Consider the following 21,582-nt stretch of genomic DNA (forward strand, 5'->3'; position numbering starts at 1 on the left):
GATGCAAGTAAGCTCAAAAGAGCCTTCTGTAAAAGTCCTCCACTGCCTTCTTCCCTACTAGACTGCCATTTCCAATACGTGAAATTTTAAAGCTACTTTTTTTGCCAAAGGTGGGCCTCTTGTGAGTTGTTTTACTCGAAAACGTGTCTGCCGCATGTCGCAGGTAAAAGCGGCGCCATCATCGATGTCCGCAGCGTGTGCATTGTGAGTGAAAAACAACAACAAAAAAAAAAAAAACGAGAAAACGTAGACAAAACAGAACAGTTCCAGAAAGGGTCCTAATTGTTCCAAAATCGGTGAAGAGATTCCAGTAAAACAGAGTGTTGAAAAATAGATTTGTTTTCATTTCAGAGATACGGGTGGTAAAGCTCCGACCCCTTAGTTTCGAGATGAACACTTCCCACTTAGGGTAAGAAGGCGGGATTACTCAAGCATGTTGGAAGGGAACCAAGAGAATACACTGCCGTCTGCGTCTTACTGGCGCGTGTTAGAGGCATATAATGTCGCTAAGTATAATAAAAAGTAGGGTAATTTAAGGTTTATAGTTACACACAAAACATCATTGTCATCAAAAGATAATTACGTCGGCAGTAAAATGGAAAGAAAATAAATTCGATATTGAAGAAAGTGATCGCTCAATCGCATGATGAGCAACCGGTAGCCAACGATGAAAGGAAAAGACATCATCAAGGCTCATTATTTCCATCGCATCCCACAATCAAGGGTACAGCTGCACCTGAGCTTTTTAATAATGAAGTAATGTCTTTTACCTGTGCCTGCTCAAAACGAGCGAGAAATATGGAAAGTGCAATATATCTTTCGTGCACTAAAGTGAGGACGTTAAAGAGCCCTTTCTCCAAATAATCTGGTGTTTCAGTGAGTGCGAAAAATCGCAGAAATGGCTCACACAGGAGGTACTTTGTTGTTGAGAGAGAAAGAGAAACAACTTTATTTGGCCAAGATGTCGTGAATAGCGCCAGGTGGGTCTCGTGTGGCCTCCAAGTAGGGGCAACATCCTGGACTCACGAAATAAAGGCACACTTGTGATGGTGTCAGGTGACGACGATCGTTCTTGTCCCACGATTGAATTAAACAAGAGCTCTGTGAACCTTTCTTTTAAAGCGAAAGCCTTGATGTCTCATAGTTGTCGACAGATGATTGTCAATCAGCCCAAAACCTATGATTAAGAGGGTCGGACGCGCGAAATCGCGCTGTAAAACCAATTCGTCCCAGTAAACTGAGAGCGTATGACAATTAAAATATTGTTACCGCGGAAACTCTGCATTGCTTGGCACCTATAATTAGCTGCCTACCCCATCAGTATGATGCACTGGCGGAATCAATGAACATTTGCCGGTATGGCATGAGCCCTTATTTCCAACCTCTAAATAACCCCATTTCCACTACATGAGAGTCTTTCTATTAAACCTTGAAATCTCATTAATTTAAGGAACAGTGAAACAAATGTTGGATCGGGCTTTGTTCTATTGTCATTCCGCTGTACCGTATATTTCAAAAGCATGCCTAATATGCTAACACAGATTGTGGAGCAGACATTTCGCACTAAATTCATCTTACCTTGTTCATCACCTCGTGTAGTTACATGCGATAATCTAATTCATTTTGAACAGATCATCTTGCTTCTAGTGTTCATCGGTCGGCTGCGCCGCTGTCTTCCCCCGTCAGGCCTATGCTGCGCGCTATACGGAGTTCTCACTGTGGCGGCCTTGGTGGACATGGTGCGCTTCCTAGAGAGGATCACCAATGCGGAGGTAAGCATCGATCTTGAATACAGTTTTTTGCTCATGCTCCTTAAACTTCGTGAAGAATTGCTGGTACCCACTATCTTTTTACATCTTCGTATATATATTTAGTGTCGCAATTAGGGGCTTGCTATTTGTCTATAACCCATCGTAGTGGTCAAATACATTTAACTAAACGATCAGTTTAGAGTTCACATTTAAAAGAGATCGTCATGCCCTTCTTTTTCTATTGACGATACCAGTAAGACTGCAGCGGTATTCCCGCTTTGTTTAACGGAGTAACCAAGTCAGAAGAAAGCTCACAATTGTTTATAATTAAGGATGGCATCAACATTCAGTTATCATTTCGAAATCATTGGGCGGAAAAAAGTATCACCAGATGATTGCGAGGTCTCCACATAATGTCATATTACTGTAACCGAGTAAGGCATCGCTTCAAGAAGCAGTGATGTTGAGACCGCTTTTATGTGCTAAATTGTAACAAGACGTGGTCATTTGTGAATCAAAACGGGCTATGTACTCGCCTTCGGAGGGGCTATAAACGATAAATTTGACTGATAGAAACAATAAAATATCACCTAACAGACCACCTTTAATGTCTAGCAGAACATTCTCTTTCCCCCAAGCAAACAAGGCCTCAATAAATATTCCATTCTTGCTTCTTTTTGCATTGTAATAACCGACCAAGCCTTAACCAAAGTTTTATTCTAGTAGGCACTGATTGGATTCTGAAATTTAAGACTGCTTAAAATATTACCTATCCAAATAATTTCCGTCTAAAAAGCAAGCCACAGATTTTGTTAAGTTGAGAAAGCAGTGCCTGATGATCTCATGGCCGTTACTCGATCTACAGGGAGATCGAGTCCTTGGCGTGGTACCCCAGAACAACACAACGTTCAGTAGAAAAGCACAGCGGTGCCATTATTATCACGAAAATGGCGAATTTATAGTTAAATGTTCTCAAGATACTATATCAGAAGAGGATCAGTTTTGTTTATTACGTTTAGGCTGAGATGCCACCGTTTACTGCGGAATCAAAAGAAAAAAAACGTTCTTCTTTTGCTTTCCTGCAGGATATACATATACATGACGTAGAGCTTCGAACGCCAGTGATTGTGGTAAGCGTACTGCTTACATTTTCCACCATTGGAAACTTTGTCATCTCAGGGCTTCAGGACACCGTATTTTCCCAGTCTGTAAAGGACAAGGTAAGTTCGATAAATACTTGACCATTACTCTCTACAGTCAGGAATAAACGCGTGAATGCCAAAGAGCCGAGAAGGGTAACATTGCAGATAATCACTTCCAAAAGAGTGTACTCGTAAGCATAAGCTTTTCCAAATATTGAAATTATGATCAATCTCAAAGCACTCACTCCATGGAGACAAGGCAGGAAATGGAGGTATGCTCTCTGCATTTCCCGCTTTGAACTACTTATATTGTTGTCCTACATACCTGGCCATTTTGCTTAGATTACCAAGAAAATTAGGCTTTTATCCTTCGGATGCGAAGTGGGGGGGGGGGGGGGAGGAGGGGTTTCAATCCACGGAAACATTCTCAGTACCTCTCTGGTGGAGGAAGTGCATGCCATGTTTAACAAGTATAAAAAACTACTAGAAAACATTGCTAAGGATCAAAACTGAAATTAAAGGGCTCATTGGAGTTCAGCCTTGAATTGTGTTACTCAAGAATATTAATGGCTCCACGTTGCAAGCAATCTTTGTGGATCCTTGTTTGCATCCTTTCGCTTCGCAACTCGCGTAGTCAAGATTTAGGTCATTCATTTTCTAATATCTCACGCATGGTAATTAGCATGTAATTGCATCCTACCTCATTATTTGAGAGACCTCGGGACATAGGTATAAAGCCCCACTTCTATTAAAGCTGATGAAAGCGCCTACATGCCCTAGTTAATAGTAGTGTGCCTGAAATGGGATCCATGTGTCCTGGAGGGTTCGATTCCAATATCATCATCATATCTCATGACAAATTAGCCACGCCATGTGGTCTTGCGTTTTCCCGCAACCTTCCCACCGAGCAGTGCCTGCCATATCATCTTCCAGATGTATGCTGCTGAGATTTCATTCGCAGATATAAAGAGGTCCAGATTCAAATGATATGATGTTTGTCATTATTCTTCACCCCCCCGTGTTGGTGCAGTGGTGAGACACCTGACTACTGTGCTGGAGTGCCCGAGTTCGATCTCGACCGTCGCCGGCTGACTTTCAGTGGAGGCTACACGAAGAGGTGTCTGTGTGTTGTGTGATGTCAGCGCACGTTGTTGTTGTTGTGACTGTAGGAAGAAGGAAATGAAAATGCACGGGCCTGCTACTGCCTCTGTAGCTGAGCCACCTCTGCTGCTTCGTGCGGATAGAAAAAAAAGTAGAGATGAAAGAAAAAGAAGAGGGAGAGAAAGACGCGCGTCACAACAGCCGTCGTCCATCACTGAAGCGGTGGCGGGTGCAATGACTGCCTACAACAGATAAATATTCGGTGGCAGGCTAGCCCCGACCGGAATTAGGCGGCCATGACCTATCAGTCCCAGCTCCGTAGAGCCAGGAGCAGCCACTCATCCCCTCCATGTCAGCGCACGTTAAAGTTCCTCAGGTGGTCGAAATTACTCTGTAGCACTCCACTACGGCTCTTCTTTCTCACTTTGCACACTCCCACCCTCCTCCCTTTCCTCAAGGCTCGCGTCAGGTGTCCACAGAAACAAGTGTGACAGATACTGCGCCTCTCCATTCCTGTGAACCAATTATTTTTATATTATTATACTTCAATAGGGAGTCGAAGTGTTTCAAGTGCGGTAACAACATATAGTTATGACAAGAGAGCATAACAGGGGCTAAGCTGGCGCTAATCGCGATTCCTTATTCGACAAACAGCCCATGTCTTTTACCGTCGGCATCACCCATAATTTCTTACTAACAAACGACAAACCCTTGTGTGAAACGTGCGGCGATGAGGTCACAGTTAATAGCATTTTAATTTCATGCCCATGTCTCCAAGACCATAGAATATATATTTTACTGCATTTTAGAATGAACACATTTCATTTCATCCTGCATTGTTTTTAGGCAAACTAGCATTTGTTGATTTTTCTTTTATTTTTACGTTTGTCAAGAAAGCCAAGGTATATCAGTAAAATATAAGTATCATAATATCTAGGCACATGATAAAACGGAACACTTGACCTTGTGTTTGGCCCATGATAACCACAGTAGCGTATGCGCCATAAGACTTCATACAACTCATTTTTTCCCTCGGAAATGTGGGGATTGTGGTTTGATAAAGCTTTCTTCAAAGTATATTCGTCAAGCGTTTTACATTGGAAGTGCTCAATGCGTCCAGAAGGCCTGCCGTGCATTTGTGTTTAGACACTGACTGTTGCCTACAAATGTAATTCATATTCAAGCATTATGTTTGAATCTTCTGCTTCTTTAAAATTGCGCTGTGACCAGAAAAAAATTTCAAGCTGTAAATTTGACGTAGCATGATGTGGCGTATGGGGTTACACTACGCATAGGCGGCGGGAAAGGCAATCTCCTGTGTGAACTCCACACAGGCGTTACTTGTACGCGACACGTGTCCCGTGGCGCAGAGTCGCGGTCACGGCAGGTCCGGATGAAATAGGCAACGACTGAGCACGCTAGGGAACAGATTATTAATCCTAACGCTAGGCGAAACAGACACAACCTGGAAGAATGTTCTACCCGATAAAATAGAGTTCGGGTGGCTCACCAGGTCATCATGGTGGTCGGATGGGCTGGAAAGGTCAAGATAGTACGTTGAGGGTCTCCGGGTGCAGGCGAGGTAAGAGAGCGTTCCCCATCGCGAGCAGCCCGGTTTTATCCCACCTGATATGGTATCCCGAGAAGTCATCGTTTGCTTCTCAGGGCCCAACTACGAGAAGCAATTAGTTAGGGGATAATATTACATCCATCAAAACAGTCTGACAACACCCTACACAAATTTCAGATTGATTAGCAACCGGCCAGAAGTAACGCTTCCTCGTTCACCCGGAATCTTCCTTCGGAATAGGCTCCATGCGCTTTCTTGAATTGTGACGGGGAGAGGCAGAACGTTTTTTTTAACGCCGCCGGGAATAATAGGCTCTGGATAAAAATGAAGAGGCGAGTGAGACTTCGAGTTATGTTTCTAATCAATAGTTTTTGTTTCGATGCGTGCTTTCATTTTCACGTGATGTGGTGCCTTAGAATGAAATAATAATATTCTTTGCCTCCTCTACGAGATCGCTTTCCCAGGAACTGTTTCGTAAACAGGTTCTTGGTGGGTTTGCGGAACACTACAAAAGAATAGCACTGAACACAATTATGACTCAAATATGTTTGCTCAGGTCATAACATCAGGGCAGCATGTTGATAGTGAGAACATTATTTTTTTAAGCAAAAGAAGGTACATCACGCGGAACGTCGCATTAGGATCTAACGGGAATCTTCTTTCAGGTGCCACCCCGTATAAAGAACGAGGATGATATGTCACCATTTGGAAAGATTATTGCCGCCGTCTTGTTTCCGTGAGTTTCTGTGTTTCCCTTTAGCAACACTGTGTGTTTTCGACAATACATAGCTAATAGTAGCCCTTATGGGCATGGATAGCCTTTGCCAGACTTTGAGGTACTAAGGTGTTTCTTTACCACTCATAATACATGGTATGTTGCACATAATTGATACCCGACCGACCTCATCTCTTGAAAGTGAGACGAATTCTTGTTTGATTCGTACGTGCTACACAAATGCTGCATTAGCATCTACTATAGACGGCTTAAAAGGAAGCTTCTACAGTTTTTTTTTTTTAATTTTCATATATTGGGTGGACACATTTTTCAAAATTTTCCCGCATTAAATCGGTGAAGTAGTTTCTAAGAAAAGGACGATTCGACGTTTTGGGGCTGAGAAAATTTCACTCGGAAAAACGCGGGGAAGGTCAACCGTCGCGAAAGCAGCATGAGAACGACCGGAAGGGCGGAGGAAGAACCTTGATGGGTCTCAGACATTGTGCTCGAACGTTGAGGGGGATAGACTTTGAATCTTGTTAACGTCTCCACGTGAGCATTTTTATATCCTGACCTATCAGCTGCCGTAATTCAGCGCACTGTGTTGACAACCATCTTGAGCTAAGACGCAATATTAAGCACATGTACTTTATTTTAAAACTAGAACGTTAACCCACCTGTGTACCACTTTCGGGAGATTAATGCATGCCGCCAAAGCCAGATGTGGGGCCAAATATTTTAACATAATTGTCATTTTCAGAAACTCTGCCTGCGCAGATTGTGACCGAGGTAACTAGCAGTCCAACCAGCGGCTTAATTACCGACTCTTACTTGAAATAAAATCGTAGGTACCACACCACTAATCCCGAACGTTTCAGTGATTTAACAATGGTTCATGTTGATGTTCACAGACAATTTTCTTCTTGTACAACAGAAGAGTCACTCGCTCCCTTATTTTTAGTCATCCAGAATCACGAAAAGACGTCTCCGGTTAGGAACAATCTAAAGAGATGTCATGAAAGGACCACGTTTTCCTAGCTTCAGCGCAATTATGTGTTTTTCGAGAAAAATATGCCAAACTGCTTAATACTAACGCTGCAAAGAGGACTATTTATTTACGCTAACACATCATAGGTAGCAAACACTCGCTAGTTTAATCTTCACCTACTTGAGCATACCTGGTTTCTGTAAAGAAATAGGTGTTCGAAACGGAATCACTTCTGACGCCCGCATAGGACGCTGTAAGCTACGGTAGGGGTCGAGTTATCTAAGGTGTCGATAACTGAGGGTTGCTTTTGTTGGGAAAGCAACAACGGGTGGCACAGCGTGGGCCACGCATGCGCAAGGAGTCACGGGACGCCAGAGGCAGCAGCTGGTGTGTCGGAGATGCTGTCGCGGCCGCGCTCTACGCCGGAGCCGGAGAAGGGACGTCATAACCACAGCAGCCGCCAGCTGCGCGTTACTTTCTCCATTGGTTGTGCGGAAAAGAGGTGTGTGTGGTGTATATATAGCTACTCGCACACGGCCAGAATCGACCAATTATGAAGAATGTGAGCCTGGCCGCTGCTCAGCACGTAGCCTAAGCTATCCTAAGCGTAGCCATGCAGCTGTTGCTTTCGCAACTCAACTAAGTTTAACCGGAGCTCAACCACTGCCAATTTTATTTCACTGGTGGTGGTTCGTATCGCTTTGGAGGGCGAAGCTTTTTTTCCTCTGCTAGCTGTCGTTGCCAGGACAAGATGCAACGCTTCAGTAACTTGTTTCTTGCCGCAATACAAGAAATTGGCGTTGTTGCGTGGAATGGAGGCATTGACTTTCAATGGAAGCTTACTACCTCTGCAGATAGTGTATACGCACGCGTAACATACTAAAACTCAGGTGCTCGAGTTTCCGAGCTCTTTCCTTCTCGGAGGGCATTACTAGTTCTATTTATATGCCTTGTTTGAGCCGCCGCGTTTGGCGTACGAAAGACCCTGCTTATATATGAAGTTCCGCTGTAAACCCACTCTGTTATTATAGGAAAAAGCGCACTTGCACAAACAGGAGGGAGGAAGAGACGAGACACAGCGCTCTGTCTCATCTCTTCCTCCCTCCTGTTTGTGCAGGTGCGCTGATTATCCTAGAATATCGTAACAACTCGCCCATCAGTCTACGCTTTTGCACTCTGTTATGTGTACGGTCGACCAAGACAATATGTGCGACTTCTCATGACAAGTTTGTGGCACTGGAAATATGTCCTTAACTACTCATAACGTTAAGGGCAATTTGAGCTGCCTCCTATATATCTTATCGACAGGTTATAATATCTCAATAACGCGCAACAAATTTACCGATACTCTCACTGCAGTAGCGTTGAATATAGCCAAGGTGCTGGAAAACCAGGCAGTCGAAATAATTTAATTATCAGAACTGCTAATGTGTGTGTGTCTGTGTGTCCGTGCGCGCGTGCGTGCGTGCGTGTGTGTGTGTGCGTGCGTGTGTGTGTGCGTGTGTGCGTGAAAAAACGTACTTGCGCTCGGTTAGAAATATACGCAGATAAGAAGACGTTAGTGGCTTGGAACAATTTAATGACGTCTCGGCCAGGCGACCGGCCTTGTCAAAAAAGCGTGAATGCTTAGCAGCGGGGCCATATATATATGGGTTGGCGATATCAACATGACATAACAATTTACAGAGATACAAATATGTAGTCTTAAAAAGGCACGTGGCGACGCAGCAACATGAAACTACAAAGCCGCAAACTAGGTCTAGTTACATATCGTGATTCGAGGTCAGGGGCGTTCAAAAAAATAATCAGTGAAGGTGAAATGCATGTGGTTGAATGCAAACGTAGCACTATGCGATACAGAGCACGAGGTGGGTATATAAAAGTGAAACAAGCATGTGCGAGAATGATGCACTGTTGAGAAAAAAATTACGAGATTACTGGGAAATAACCAATAGAAATGAAAACGTACGTAGAAAAATCACATGTTTGAACGTTTACGGGGTTTAACAATAGGGCGCTAATCAAGGTCTCATTGATAATTGCGAGGTTATCGAACGAGAGGAATTACGACAGGCAGGTTAATTTTTCAACTCTTTCATTATTGCCTAACGAGGCAGCTTTACATTTATGAATTCGGAACGATTCCCTGATATCTCGGTCATGGCGTGATATAAATCCCGATTCCAAAACTATAGCCTTTACTTTATCAAAAGTCTGACAATGATTGCTTATATGCTTGGTGGGAAAGCTGGAAGGCTTCTGCTATGGGATTTGTGATAATTAAAACGCAGCCAAAATGATGTCGTAGTTTGCCCAATATACTGAATCCGACAAAAAGAATATTAAAGCAGTTAGACTATATTCTTCGTCGAATGTGTAATTGTCTTTTATCTTTTACTTGTAATTATGAGCGGTGCTGACGGCTTCTTGTGGCATGGTCATTTGGGAACAAACCTTACACCGGTGTTTGTTTTGCAAGGCGAACAGCCGCTAAAAAATGGAGTGGTTATTTGGGAGGAAATTAAAAGGTCACGTAAGTCAGAAGTCAGAGGACACGTAAGTCAGAGGAGAAATTAAGAGGTCACGTAAGGTCACGCTAGAACCACCGTGACCAGTTGTGACACAACCGTTTGTTGTACCGTGTTCCGAGTAGAGTCTAACGGTTTCGCATTGCATATAGCAAATATGCTCTAGTTCAATTGGAGCTTACCTCGTGACAGGAATTCAGACTCTACTCTTAGGTTGAGCACGCGAGCATGTACCCGCGTTCTTTCAAGGACCGCAGCGTCTGAAACGGCAGTGAATTAAAGTGGATTGACGGAATCAAATACGTGTGCAGGCAAACATGAAATATAGCAATAGTGATGATTCGCATCATCTGCCTCTTGGCTTGAAGGCGTGGCCGTGTAAAACGCAGCTTTTCAGCGGAGAGCGCGGTAATACGCTCCTGCATTTAATTTAAGAGTGGACGACCATGTACTATGTCCAGCAGCATGTCTTTTCAAACTTTTGTATGATAGTTGTGATGCAGCCGCTGGTCGTACAATGTTCTGGGTGATGGCATTCAATTTCTGGTTGCGTGTAGAATACATGTGGTAGCCAAGTTCTAGGCTGGCATGCAAAAGAGATTCAAACCAATGACATATGTACCTCCGATTGCATACCTTCAAACCGAGATTTCGGTGATTATGGTTCCCAGACGACCCGCGCAAGGTGAAAGTCAATGTGAAATACCCTAACGCGCTGAAGAGATTCAATACGAGCAGAAAGGACTTGGATGTCCTTCAAAAGCCTTTCTCGAAATCATTCAGCCCACTAGTCTATGAGGAGTTCGGTTGCATACACGTATAAAGTTCAATATATCCACCAAATATTTTGTTTCCTATCTCACACTGTCAGCGTATCTTCTGAGCTTTCAGTCAGGCACCGTTTCTGATTAGAGAGAAAATATTTCTCAAGAAGAGTTCCCTGTTAGTTTGAGAGGTCACCATTGACAGATGTTGACTTTGAGGGGGCCAAGTGTTACTACATGCCATTGAAAACTCAATCAACATTTTATGTAATAAACCAAAATTCTCATCGAGATTTACTCAGTGTTCAAGAATTATACACAAGTAGAGCCTGCAAAGTTCATTGAATTCTGCTCCAATAATAACTGGTTCTCTCTCGGTTCATACCAATAAACGTAGGCTTTTCCGCGAGATTTTGCGGGGGAACAAAGACACGGACTCTGCTCTGCCGCTGCTCAGGAGAGGCATGAAATGCAAGGACCTGGTGACCTACCTGGACGCCTGTCTGACACGTGGGTAAGCGTACCACCTGCTGGAAGCATGCTTCCGGGGTTCAGCTAGCCGCGCCATGCCTGATAACACCGATGAAACCTAATGCGTACTTGTTTTCATGCCGGTGGCTTTGAGGCGCTCTGTATTAAACCATATGTTCATTTCGGCTGCACAATTCTCATAACTTATTATTTACTACAAGGCCACCTTTGGGTCAGGCATATTTGTTTTATTTTTATTTACAAAATACTGCGGACACTGAGTCCAAGCAGGGTGGGTGAAGCAAGTCAATCAAGGCTCAAAAGAAAACGCAACACTTCAAAAAAGACAACACAGTATAGCAACAATTGGTTAAAACTTATGGGAAAATGAATTACCTAGCTGATTCCAATCTGTTACTGTGCGTGGAAAGAACGAAAATTTGTAAGTGTCTGTTCTAGCGAATATAGGGGTTAGGGGACTGGGATGGTGTTGACGAGTCTGTCTGGTTGGTGCCGGCGTTAAGTATGATGACGGATCCAAACCGAGTTTGTTATGTATTAACTGATAAATAAATTCTAATCTAAGCTTTCTTCTTCAATGTTCAAGTACTTCAATTTTATTTGTATCCATTAAAGTGGTTGGGGAGTCAGACCTTGCATATTTATTGAGAATAAACCTGACAGCTCTTCTCTGTATTCTTTCCAGATTTTTTACGTTAGATTTAGTATACGGGTCCCACACTATGCATGCATATTCGAGTTTAGGTCTAATTAATGAACAATAATAAAGTAGCTTAATGTTAGAAGGAGTATTTTTTAGTTTATGTCTTAAGCAGCACAATTTTCTAAATGCAGCAGAGCAGATATTGTTTATGTGCAAGTTCCACGATAGATTGCTACTCATGGTTACTCCTAGGTATTTGTAGTTGGATACTTGTTGAAGAGGGAGAGAGCCTAATATATATGTGTAGCTATGACGTATAGTTTTTCGGGTTAACGGCATATAAACACTATTATCAGCATTCAGAATCATGCCCCATCGGTCGCACCATTTAAAAACGTTGTTAAGGGCACTGTCCAGGTCGCATTGATCTTCCCTATTTGTAACTTCTCTGTATAGAATACAATCGTCAGCAAACAATCGAATTTGCACTGGTGGGTTAACAACTTCAACAATATCATTGACATACAAAAGGAAAAGCAGAGGGCCCAGAACGCTTCCTTGGGGAACACCGGATGAAACTGGCAGAGAGCCCGAACGTTGTCCCCCCACTTCAACAAACTGTTTGCGGTCTTTTAAGTATGCATTAATCCATGTTACTAAAATATCAGGAATGCCAATTTCTTTCATTTTAAAAACTAGTTTATTATGAGGAACGTTGTCAAATGCCTTGCTAAAATCCAAAAAATATTGCATCATTTTGGCCTTTATTATTTATACAGGAAGCAAATGAATTTATTACTGTAATTAGCTGTATTACCGTCGAAGTCCTTTTCTGAACCCGTGCTGGAAGCTAGTTAGCACGCGATTTTTTTCTAAAAAGTCGTTCATACAGTGTGCAACTATATGTTCTAATAGTTTACAGCATGGGGATGTCAATGATATGGGACGGTTGTTCTGCAAGAGAAGACGGTCTCCTTTTTTGCAAACGGGAACAATCCGGGCTGTCTTCCAGTCATCGGGCATTTTACCCAATGACATTGAGGCGCGAAAAATTATTACGAGGAATTGAGCCAGAGTTTCAGCATAGCGTCGCAGAAATGCGTTTGGAATGTTGTCAGGGCCACATGACGTTTTGGTTTTCAAGTTCAGCAACATGGAAAGGACACCAGGATAAGTAATAAAATTCACTTCGGCGGGGCAATACACGCGGCTATTGTCGGTACCTGCACTCGGGGCAGAAAATACACTCTGAAAATAACTATTAAAATGTTCAGTAATAGCCTTTGGATCACATAACGTAGTGTTATCCACCAAAATTTGCGTGACTGCTTTCTTTTTTTTACTAATGTAATTCCAAAACGTACTTGGCTCGGTTTTTATAAAGTTTTGAAGGGATGTGTTGAAGAAATAATCTTTTGAATCACGTAAGGCACGTGCTAGATTGTCCAGTAATTCCTTTAGCACATCAGGATCTGCGCGTTTTTTCTTGCGCAGTTTTACCCTTCGCTTCATTTGAATTATTGGCCTCGAGATCGAGCAGAGTCGCCACCTTGCGGCTCAGCGGCGAAACCTACTCAGTGTGGATGCGTTTTCGCGTCGCGTGCCAGCCCGCAGTGATTTACACGCGCGCATGCGGCGTGTACAGGAGTGTTTTTGTTTGTTTCGCGGTTCCTGTGAGATTTTGCTTACCTATATGCCTCTTGCTAAATAAATATGAACAGTCTATAACCCCACGCTTCATTAAAAAAAATATAATTGCCCATATCGAGCATGCCATGTTTTGATAAGGACATCATCCATCGCGGTCTTCGGCGCTTGAGATCCTTTGACATGCAATGTCTCAAACGAAGTGGTACTGTCGTTACCGCCGTGTCAAAGTAAAACAGGTCGCTGCCGTCAATAAAAGTTAATGCAAACGCTCAGAAATCGCATATTCCCGTTTCTGTTTGGAATACCGCAGCTACTAAGACATATGCCACCGCAGACTGCTTCATGTAACAGAATGCAGTTTGAACGAGCCCCTTTACGCCTGCTATGCCTTCTGTGTTCACGATAGAGTTGTGTGAGTACATTTTTTCTTTTTTTTTTTTTTGCTTTTAAACCTCTGTCGCGGTGTCTCAATGGTAAGGGCGCTCGGCTGCTGATTTCAAGACCGGGGGATTCAATCACAACCGTTTCGAAAGGCGCTCCTCTGCTGTGGAATTTGACTGCACAATAAACAATCCCACGTGGTAAATGTGGTGTTAATAATGAAAAAAAAAAACGACACCAAAACCAGCCTCTGCAATAACCCGTCATAGCCGATGCCGCTTTCATGCGTTAAACCCGGGCCAATATGCATTTCTTTTCTTTTTTGTTGTTGTTGTTGAAGGCATCCGTTGTTGTTGCATGCGCATCCGTAAATGTTTTAGTGAGCACATTTTGCTTTAGAGAAATGCTCGAATGTTTGGGAAACATATTTGCTGCGCCTAATTGTTACCCTAAATATTACATAATACACCTAGATTAATCTACTTTACTGGTAGCCCTTAAAATCATTATAATCCCTTTTCGTCCAAGTGCTGTCATCCGAGCAAACTTGTCGTTTCTGACAAGTGGCGTAAAACAGCTTCATGCGGGCTTAAATATCAGTGTTTAGTTCGGTAATAAATATATCTTTATAGACGCATGATAAGATGACCTCCATTTCTTTCGAAATAGTTTTATATCCGGCATCTTTTTTTGGAAGCAACCCTTATATTTTACTTCGCATAAGATTTAGTCACTGCTAAATAATTAGTGATAAAGAAATTTTCAGCCTGTAAAATTGCTTCCCAGAACATGACAGTGCCCATGCGCAGTTTATAACGATGTCTTCGCAGCGAGTAATTCGTAGCTTGCATTTTAACGTTACTGAAAATTCATCGCTGATTATTGTAAATTCTGTCAAGTGTGTAAACGTTCACATGGTGAAATTTATTGGCATTGCAAAACAAAATAATTACACTCCTAATTTACCATTATATATTAACATCACACACATCAGAAATCCCTTATACTTTCCTCGGTTTCAGGAAATTATTTACAGTTAGTGGCGCATGCAGTAATACACTATCACATTTTATGACAGTAGCCGCAAAAAGCATCTCGGCAAATTCAATCCACTCAGCGCTGTACACGGGAACAATCAGCTTTCCTGTGCGGCGAGGTTTCCTGTATAGTGTCGGCGTGATCTCATTTTTGGGGAATACTTGTGCGTGGTTGTCTGGGGGCCAGAGTTGATGTCACTCAGTCTAAAGCAACTCGCCATGCAGTGCGCTGCCAGTGCTACATTTAACCTGCTTAATCCTCTAGTCAAGTACGATACAATGAATCAGGCTTTCTCAATTCAATCTAAACTACTGCAGGTATCTGCGTGGGCTTGACACTAAATTCGCCGGTCGCACTCGCATGAGACACGCGCAAACTGTTTAAAAGTCGATAAGAAAAAGAAAGCTGTCATTATGCAGGCCCAAGCATTAAGGCTGAACCACATGGCAACGTTTCTTCGGCGCCGCGTCGGCGTCGCGGATATCGGCGTCGCCGGAGGTGCAATTCTGGCCCTTGAAGCGAGACGACGCTGAAAGACGCAGGTATCTGGAGGGGCCAGATCTCAGCGTCGACACCGAAAATTATTCGCAGGTGGGGACCAACGACAAGCCACGCATGGGCAGCTGCGGCACCAACCGCCACAGGCTCAACTCGTTTCCGCGGAAGCAACAGCTCCTCTTTTTTTCCGCGTGCATGCCTGCGCCTTTTGATGCCCTTGCCTCCCCCACCCTCCCCAGTAAGTTCCCGCCGTCGCTGAATAGGACGATTTTAGCTACGGACGGGGGACAATTGTTCGAACGTCCGGGATATGGTGGTCCAGGATTCTCCCATGCCTTGCCTTGCAGACGCCAGTTCGTACGCCGTCATGTGTTTGGTCGCCCTTTCCGGCGCGCGCCGAGCGACGACGCTAATAGACGAGACGCTGACGAGACGCCGAAGAAGCGCTGCCATGTGGTCGGGCCTTTAGGCGCGTGAACGCGGTACAGCGCAAGAAACGTGCAAAGTAATCTAGAAGTCTGGTGGCTGCAGGCTTTGTTTTCCTAAAATCCGCTCTTCTTCTGCTGCATTGGCGAAATCCTTGGATATTTTTCTGCAATATTGCAGAAATACCGCAGAAGACACGTTTTCATCGCCAACAAACCCGCCGTAAACTCGGAAGCAGACCTTACGCAGCGTGCGTTTCTGCGAGCGCCGCCGGCTGCCGATCCACACTACCGGAGTGACGGTGGCGCCACCTCTAGGTCGATCTCGCGGCGAATACTGCGTGTCATCCATGGGGTTCCCTTTCTTTCTTTTTTGTGCCTGTTAGGTACAAAAGTATTGATACAATACAAACAGATTTTTTTGAAACTGTCCTAGAGTGCGCAGACATCGGCGTCATCGAAATCAACAAGGGAAGTTTCGAATAAAGAAGCGTTTGCTTGCCTGAAGATCGAGTACATGTGAAACAGAAGTCGCGACGCCATCTGTAATTGAGCAAAAAATTGGGGAAGGGGATGGTTTTTATTAGCATTAATACTCCATAAAGCTTGATTGCCGTGGCGCAGTCTAACAGATAGATATATTTTAACTGTTCATTGTTGATAAATACAAGCCGCTTTTTTAAAAAGAGTCCTACTTCAACCTTCATTCCGTATCTATTTGTTTTACCGTTAAAGCCTGAAACAACCTTAACAAGCTCTTTCAACTCTATTAAGCTATTGGCCACCCTATCTCTCTCAAAACCAACCCAAAAATCAACATCCTAGCAATATTAGGAAACTCGGAATTTGAGACTACCATTTGTACGTCTCCTTAAACGCATCATCCATGATTAGAAATCAAGAATGGTGGTGAATAAATGGTCCGCTTAGATGGATCGGCGAGAAAATTGTTTTCAGCGCTAAAAGTAATTTTGTAGTAAAAAAGAAACAGTATTTTCTAACTGCTGCATGTGCAGACCCTAGCGTCCTCTTCCTTTTGAAAGCATTCGGTGCGCTGCTTTCCGCTCATGTTTTTCTCAGCGGGTTGTTCTTCAGACCTCGATTCATTAAGACAACTATTCTGGGCATTCCGAATATTTTACCCAATAAAATTAGATCTCGCCTTCATCACCAAATCCAAGCCTGGTACATACGCAGCTAAAATATTTACTTTCTGTCATGGCACTCAGGCTCGGCCGCAGTGGTACTGTAGTTCGAGCGCCCGAGTGCAGAACTCAATAACTGTGATTCATTACGATTTACCGAACTATACCCCTGCATAACATTACAGGAAAAAGGATGTGATACGTCGTCGTGTCTTCATCAAATCCATGATCGGCGTTCTCTGGGTGGATGTTGTACGGGTGACTGTCTGCACGCTGGGCTACTTCGGTTGCCTTTTCGCCAGGGTGCCTGCCCTTGAGTAAGTTTACCACAGCACGGATGTTTTGCTGTTCGGAAACATTTTTAGTCGAGCACAGCGAGCTTGACCGCAACTAACTATAAACAAATAAAAAAAACGTGAAATCAAATTAAGTTCTCTGGCAATTCCAGTCCACATGCAATACGAAAAACTTCTTGGTAGTAATACTGAGAAAGCAGTACAAAATATGCCTATTTACGTTTCCTTGGCTGGAACTCAAATATAATCAAGTAAACAAATGCACCCTGGTTTACACTAAACAATATTTAAAGCCCTTTAAAGCAGCCTCAATGCCCATAATATTGCATGAAATTGTACCGCTACCAGATTGACTAGAAAGTTTATTTTGCAATAACTGTGGTTCATACATGTTCAGTTCATAACTGACTGCAATTGGATAATGACCACTAAGGGACAAATCATGTGTACTGGAATTTCCGCCTTTAAAAACAAAACTGCTTGACAGTAAGGGATACCAACTTCATACGTGCCTAACCCAAACGTTTCGTTGCATAATGTCATAGTTTCTGTGGCGATTTTTACAACGCTTGCATAATAGACTACACTGTTTTGATTGTGTGGCGAATACTAACTACTGGGAGACGACAAGAAATTGGTGATGATTGGAGGGCACTTATTCCACCGGAGAGGGCTATTGTGAGATCAATGAATAATATTCTGTTCGATTTACTGCTTATCTCCTGTCAAACAGTGCAGTTATAACACTAAAACCTTATAGCCATGACAACAGAAGAGGGGTAGTCCTATGCACTGAAAAATATTGTTACCCAGGAAGGGCGCTCAATAAAGAGATGATGAATAACTAGATAAACAGATATCATGCAAAGAGCGGTATCAACAATAAAGCTAAGAAATGTCCTCTTTTCGCTCCGCGCAATTGGAAAAATAAACATTTAGGCGTTTTCACGCGGTACACACGAGTATGTTGCTGTATGCGCTTTATATATTACCCGCCTTACACTCTCATAGCTTCTAAAGAAATCATTTACTAATAAAACAATAGTAGTAAACGAGCGTGCGATATGTTTCTAATGAGATTTGGATACATTTGACATATAAGCAATGGCTTTATGGAGAAAATACCATCGAATACTGTGATGCTCTTGAGAAGAGTTTAACGTATGGCACGTAATTCGTGTTCACGAAAGCCTTGCAAAACGTCTTGAGAACACATATACATACTTGCACTTCCTTTCTTGAAATCGGCCTCCTATTATGGGTCTTTATAACCTTTAGCAAACAAGCACATTGTCATAATCTGCATTATTGATTTTCCAGCAGTTAGCTTTGCCCTTCTGAAGATTCGTGTCTTGTTAATATATCCTCCTGCGTGTTCAGCATACCCCCTAGCCTTCACATCTACACAAAGCGTGCTAAATCACACAGCACAGGGTCTGGAAAAAATTGTAGCGAGTGTCATAACAGTGCACAAAAATTGCACAGTGACCAAAAAGTACAGCATAAAAAACATCACTTACTTCATTTCAGTATAGTCTTACGAGTCTTGCGGATCAGCACCGGACTTCAAAATGGTTCTGGGCACATTATAATATCTCAACGAGGTATTGCGTTTCAGTCTCAATTAAACGAATTCAGCGAACTGTTTTCGATGAAATCGCTTGTTTAGTGGAAGCAAAAGCTCAAAATAAAATCTGGAGTATGTTCTGGCTAATTTCTTTTCTAAGCAGCCCAGATTCTGCTTGCGCAATGCAGAAAACATTTGGCAGTGTGTTCAGTATAGTTTAGTTCAGTAGTTTAGCAGTAGCTAAAGACTTAATTTGGGTGCTTGAACACATCGTTTAGCACGGGTTTAATTAGTTAAACATAAATTTGAACTAACCAAGTCAGGCGTTTCAAGGCGTAATCAATGCGAATGTGCATTCATCCAGCGCGGTATAACTGTAATGTTACTTTGCATACCTTGATCATTAGCCAGGCGTCGCGCTGCACTTGAAACGCACATTCGCTCGCCAATGCATGTTCAGCTATATTGTACAGTCTTCATTACCCAATCCGTGCTTGAGTATACCTAACTAGTGTAATTTATTACTAATTAGTTTTTCCTTCATCTTGGGCATGGTGATAGTCATACTGTCATCACCACTGACATTAATTCATAGTAGAGCTTGGCTTTGTTTTTAGCACACCAACATTAGGTTCGGCGGGTGGAAACCAAAACTCGCGAATCCATGATACTAGTCCAATTGGCATAATACTCGCTTATTGAAACGGAAACCAGAAATCGCTCAGGCAGATTGCGCTGGGCTAATTTCCTTAGCAACAGTCAGTTCTACAGATGCTAACCGAAAGCTTGCCCAAATCCATCGTTCTATGCTAGAATTGCTTCCGCACTCAAAACTAAATCAATAACGAGAAGCACGCGAGAACAGCATATTTATTTCGTGTACTATACTCGGTTTTCAAGCAACGCTGCACTGGGCGGCCATGCGCAGTTGTCTTGTGTTGTACAATTTTTATTGTTGCTAAATCGCTGTGATTTATTTTCCGTCTGCTGTTTTGTTCTTCTGGCGTTTTTGTGTGCTGCTTTCATGCATGCTCCTCATTAGCATACTGCTCATTCACGGCTTCCTTCAGAGCATTCTTGTAGCATATACAATGGATCTCACAGTTTTACCGCGTTGATAGCTGTGTGCTCGAGACTCGATTGGTAAACGGGAAAAGGGGAAGTTGGCAGCGTCTTTCGTGTGCAGGCTGCTCATGGTGAGTTCCACTAGGGGCGACATGACCGCGGCTGCCATTCTGCTGGTGGCCGTCAGTGCGGCCGAGTACCTCATATCGATCTACCACATGGACCTGCTCATCGTCTTTGGCTGCCGTATGCGGGCCATGCTCCAGGGAGCCATTTTCCGAAAGGTGAGAGGGGAGGTGGAATCCCGCTTACGCTCCCTTTGCCGTTTTTTCTTCCCAAAACATTCGCACGATAGCTCGATGTGGCAAGGTAAAGACATTTCGACCACACGAAACATGTTACCCCAGCCTTTCAACGTACTTCACAAGATCTCATGACATGGGCAGTGAGGCCAAATTTTGTTTTGCCAGCGAAAGTAAAGTGCGTTAATGGGCCACTCTACACCCTACGGTCGAAAATATTTTCTTCCCCGTAGACCGAGAGGATTCCCTCCGTAACTCAAAGCGGACAAAAGTTTAGAATTAAAACGGCAGCTACAGCCACCGCAATTACCCAGTCTTTTCGTGTTCCTCTCCTCTGTTTTGTCTCAGATATTTTTCATCCTCGTGGCTGGCCGTCTTCAGAGGAAGGCATATAGTCTGTTGCAGTCACTCACATGTGTACCTCATGTACACGTGAGTAATTCTGAATTTTTTCTTCTTCCTTTAGCTGTCTTCTGAGCATTGGCACGGGTCTCCAACGAGCAGGGCGACCCCCAAACGACCTTTTATTTGAAAGCTGAGAAGGACGCTCCCCTCCTCTCTGATCGAAGCACATTCAAACGGCTAGCTGGCCAGTGCACATATATGTGTCGGTGTGTGTTTGTAATGTCTGATCGTCAGAATGTTTTCTCTGTTCGCGGTTACCCTAGTGCGTCGCAGGCACAGCACGCTAATCACACTGAAGTGTACACGTACAGACTAGAAAACATTTGTTGCAGTTTAACTCTGGTTAACTCTAGTTGAATTGCGATAGCAATGGCGGAAGCTTTTTTTGCCTGCTACATTATTGCCCTATCACGCCTTATCTGTGTAAGGCGTTACAATATTGGGGACACTCGACCTCATCCGTTAAGAAAGAGTATGACGCGAGAGAGTGGGCTAACAGCTGACATATAAATGAGAAAGGCTCAATGCTGCTGAACCGATGTGGAGGGAAATCATTAGCTTCCGGTGACCGAGCGTTCTTCTTCATCTTCTTCTTCTTCGCGGCTGTTCAAGGTCAAACCTGGCTCTTCCCAGAATGACGTGACGGGCCCAAAACCTGGTGCAGTATTGCTATCGCAATAACAGAAATTAAAAGCCTTCCTTTGGTGTGGTTGTATGCGTAGACTAAAGGCGCGACGGAAAAGAGCGTAGCGGCAGCTGACACAGTTAATGGTGCACTGCTTCCATTCATAGCTCACTCAAAGAGACTTACCAATGGATTCTGTTTATGGTTTGACGTCATCGCTTCGGCTCTACTGGCGAGCGACGAGAACGAGAAAGCTTGCTTTCCGAAGGGAAAGTGAAAAAGCTTTGATTTCTGCATTTGCTTAACTTCGGTGCGCGCATCGCTTTAGTATTTTGCATCTAGTACCTCATGATCACAGGTTTGGGCTTGTGTGCCTAACATATACTCTTTTAAGTGGCAATTTACGAAAAGTCAGGTAGTCAATTTCCGGGCCTCGTTTATGGTGTCCTTCATAGCCTGAACTGTTTTGGGACGTTAACGGAACAAAATAT

General features: G+C 43.4%; 1 protein-coding gene across 2 annotated transcripts in view; it reads left to right on the forward strand.

The window, feature by feature from the left end:
• The window catches only part of LOC146178906 (multidrug resistance protein mrp-7-like), an 87,548-nt gene that overhangs the window by 8,807 nt on the left and 57,159 nt on the right, over positions 1 to 21,582 (forward strand). The window contains exons 4-10 of one of the 2 annotated variants that reach the window (XM_084578649.1): positions 1,632 to 1,772; positions 2,837 to 2,971; positions 6,230 to 6,300; positions 10,957 to 11,073; positions 17,017 to 17,148; positions 19,881 to 20,043; positions 20,410 to 20,493. In XM_084578649.1, the coding sequence (XP_084434775.1) occupies positions 1,632 to 1,772; positions 2,837 to 2,971; positions 6,230 to 6,300; positions 10,957 to 11,073; positions 17,017 to 17,148; positions 19,881 to 20,043; positions 20,410 to 20,493 (843 nt within the window). The remainder of the gene's footprint in view (positions 1 to 1,631; positions 1,773 to 2,836; positions 2,972 to 6,229; positions 6,301 to 10,956; positions 11,074 to 17,016; positions 17,149 to 19,880; positions 20,044 to 20,409; positions 20,494 to 21,582) is intronic. The other variant, XM_084578650.1, reaches the window with a different exon arrangement.

The sequence above is a fragment of the Amblyomma maculatum genome, chromosome 9 (assembly GCF_055883805.1).
Source record: "Amblyomma maculatum isolate TAMU_Amacu chromosome 9, ASM5588380v1, whole genome shotgun sequence".
In the NCBI taxonomy this organism is placed as follows: domain Eukaryota; kingdom Metazoa; phylum Arthropoda; class Arachnida; order Ixodida; family Ixodidae; genus Amblyomma; species Amblyomma maculatum.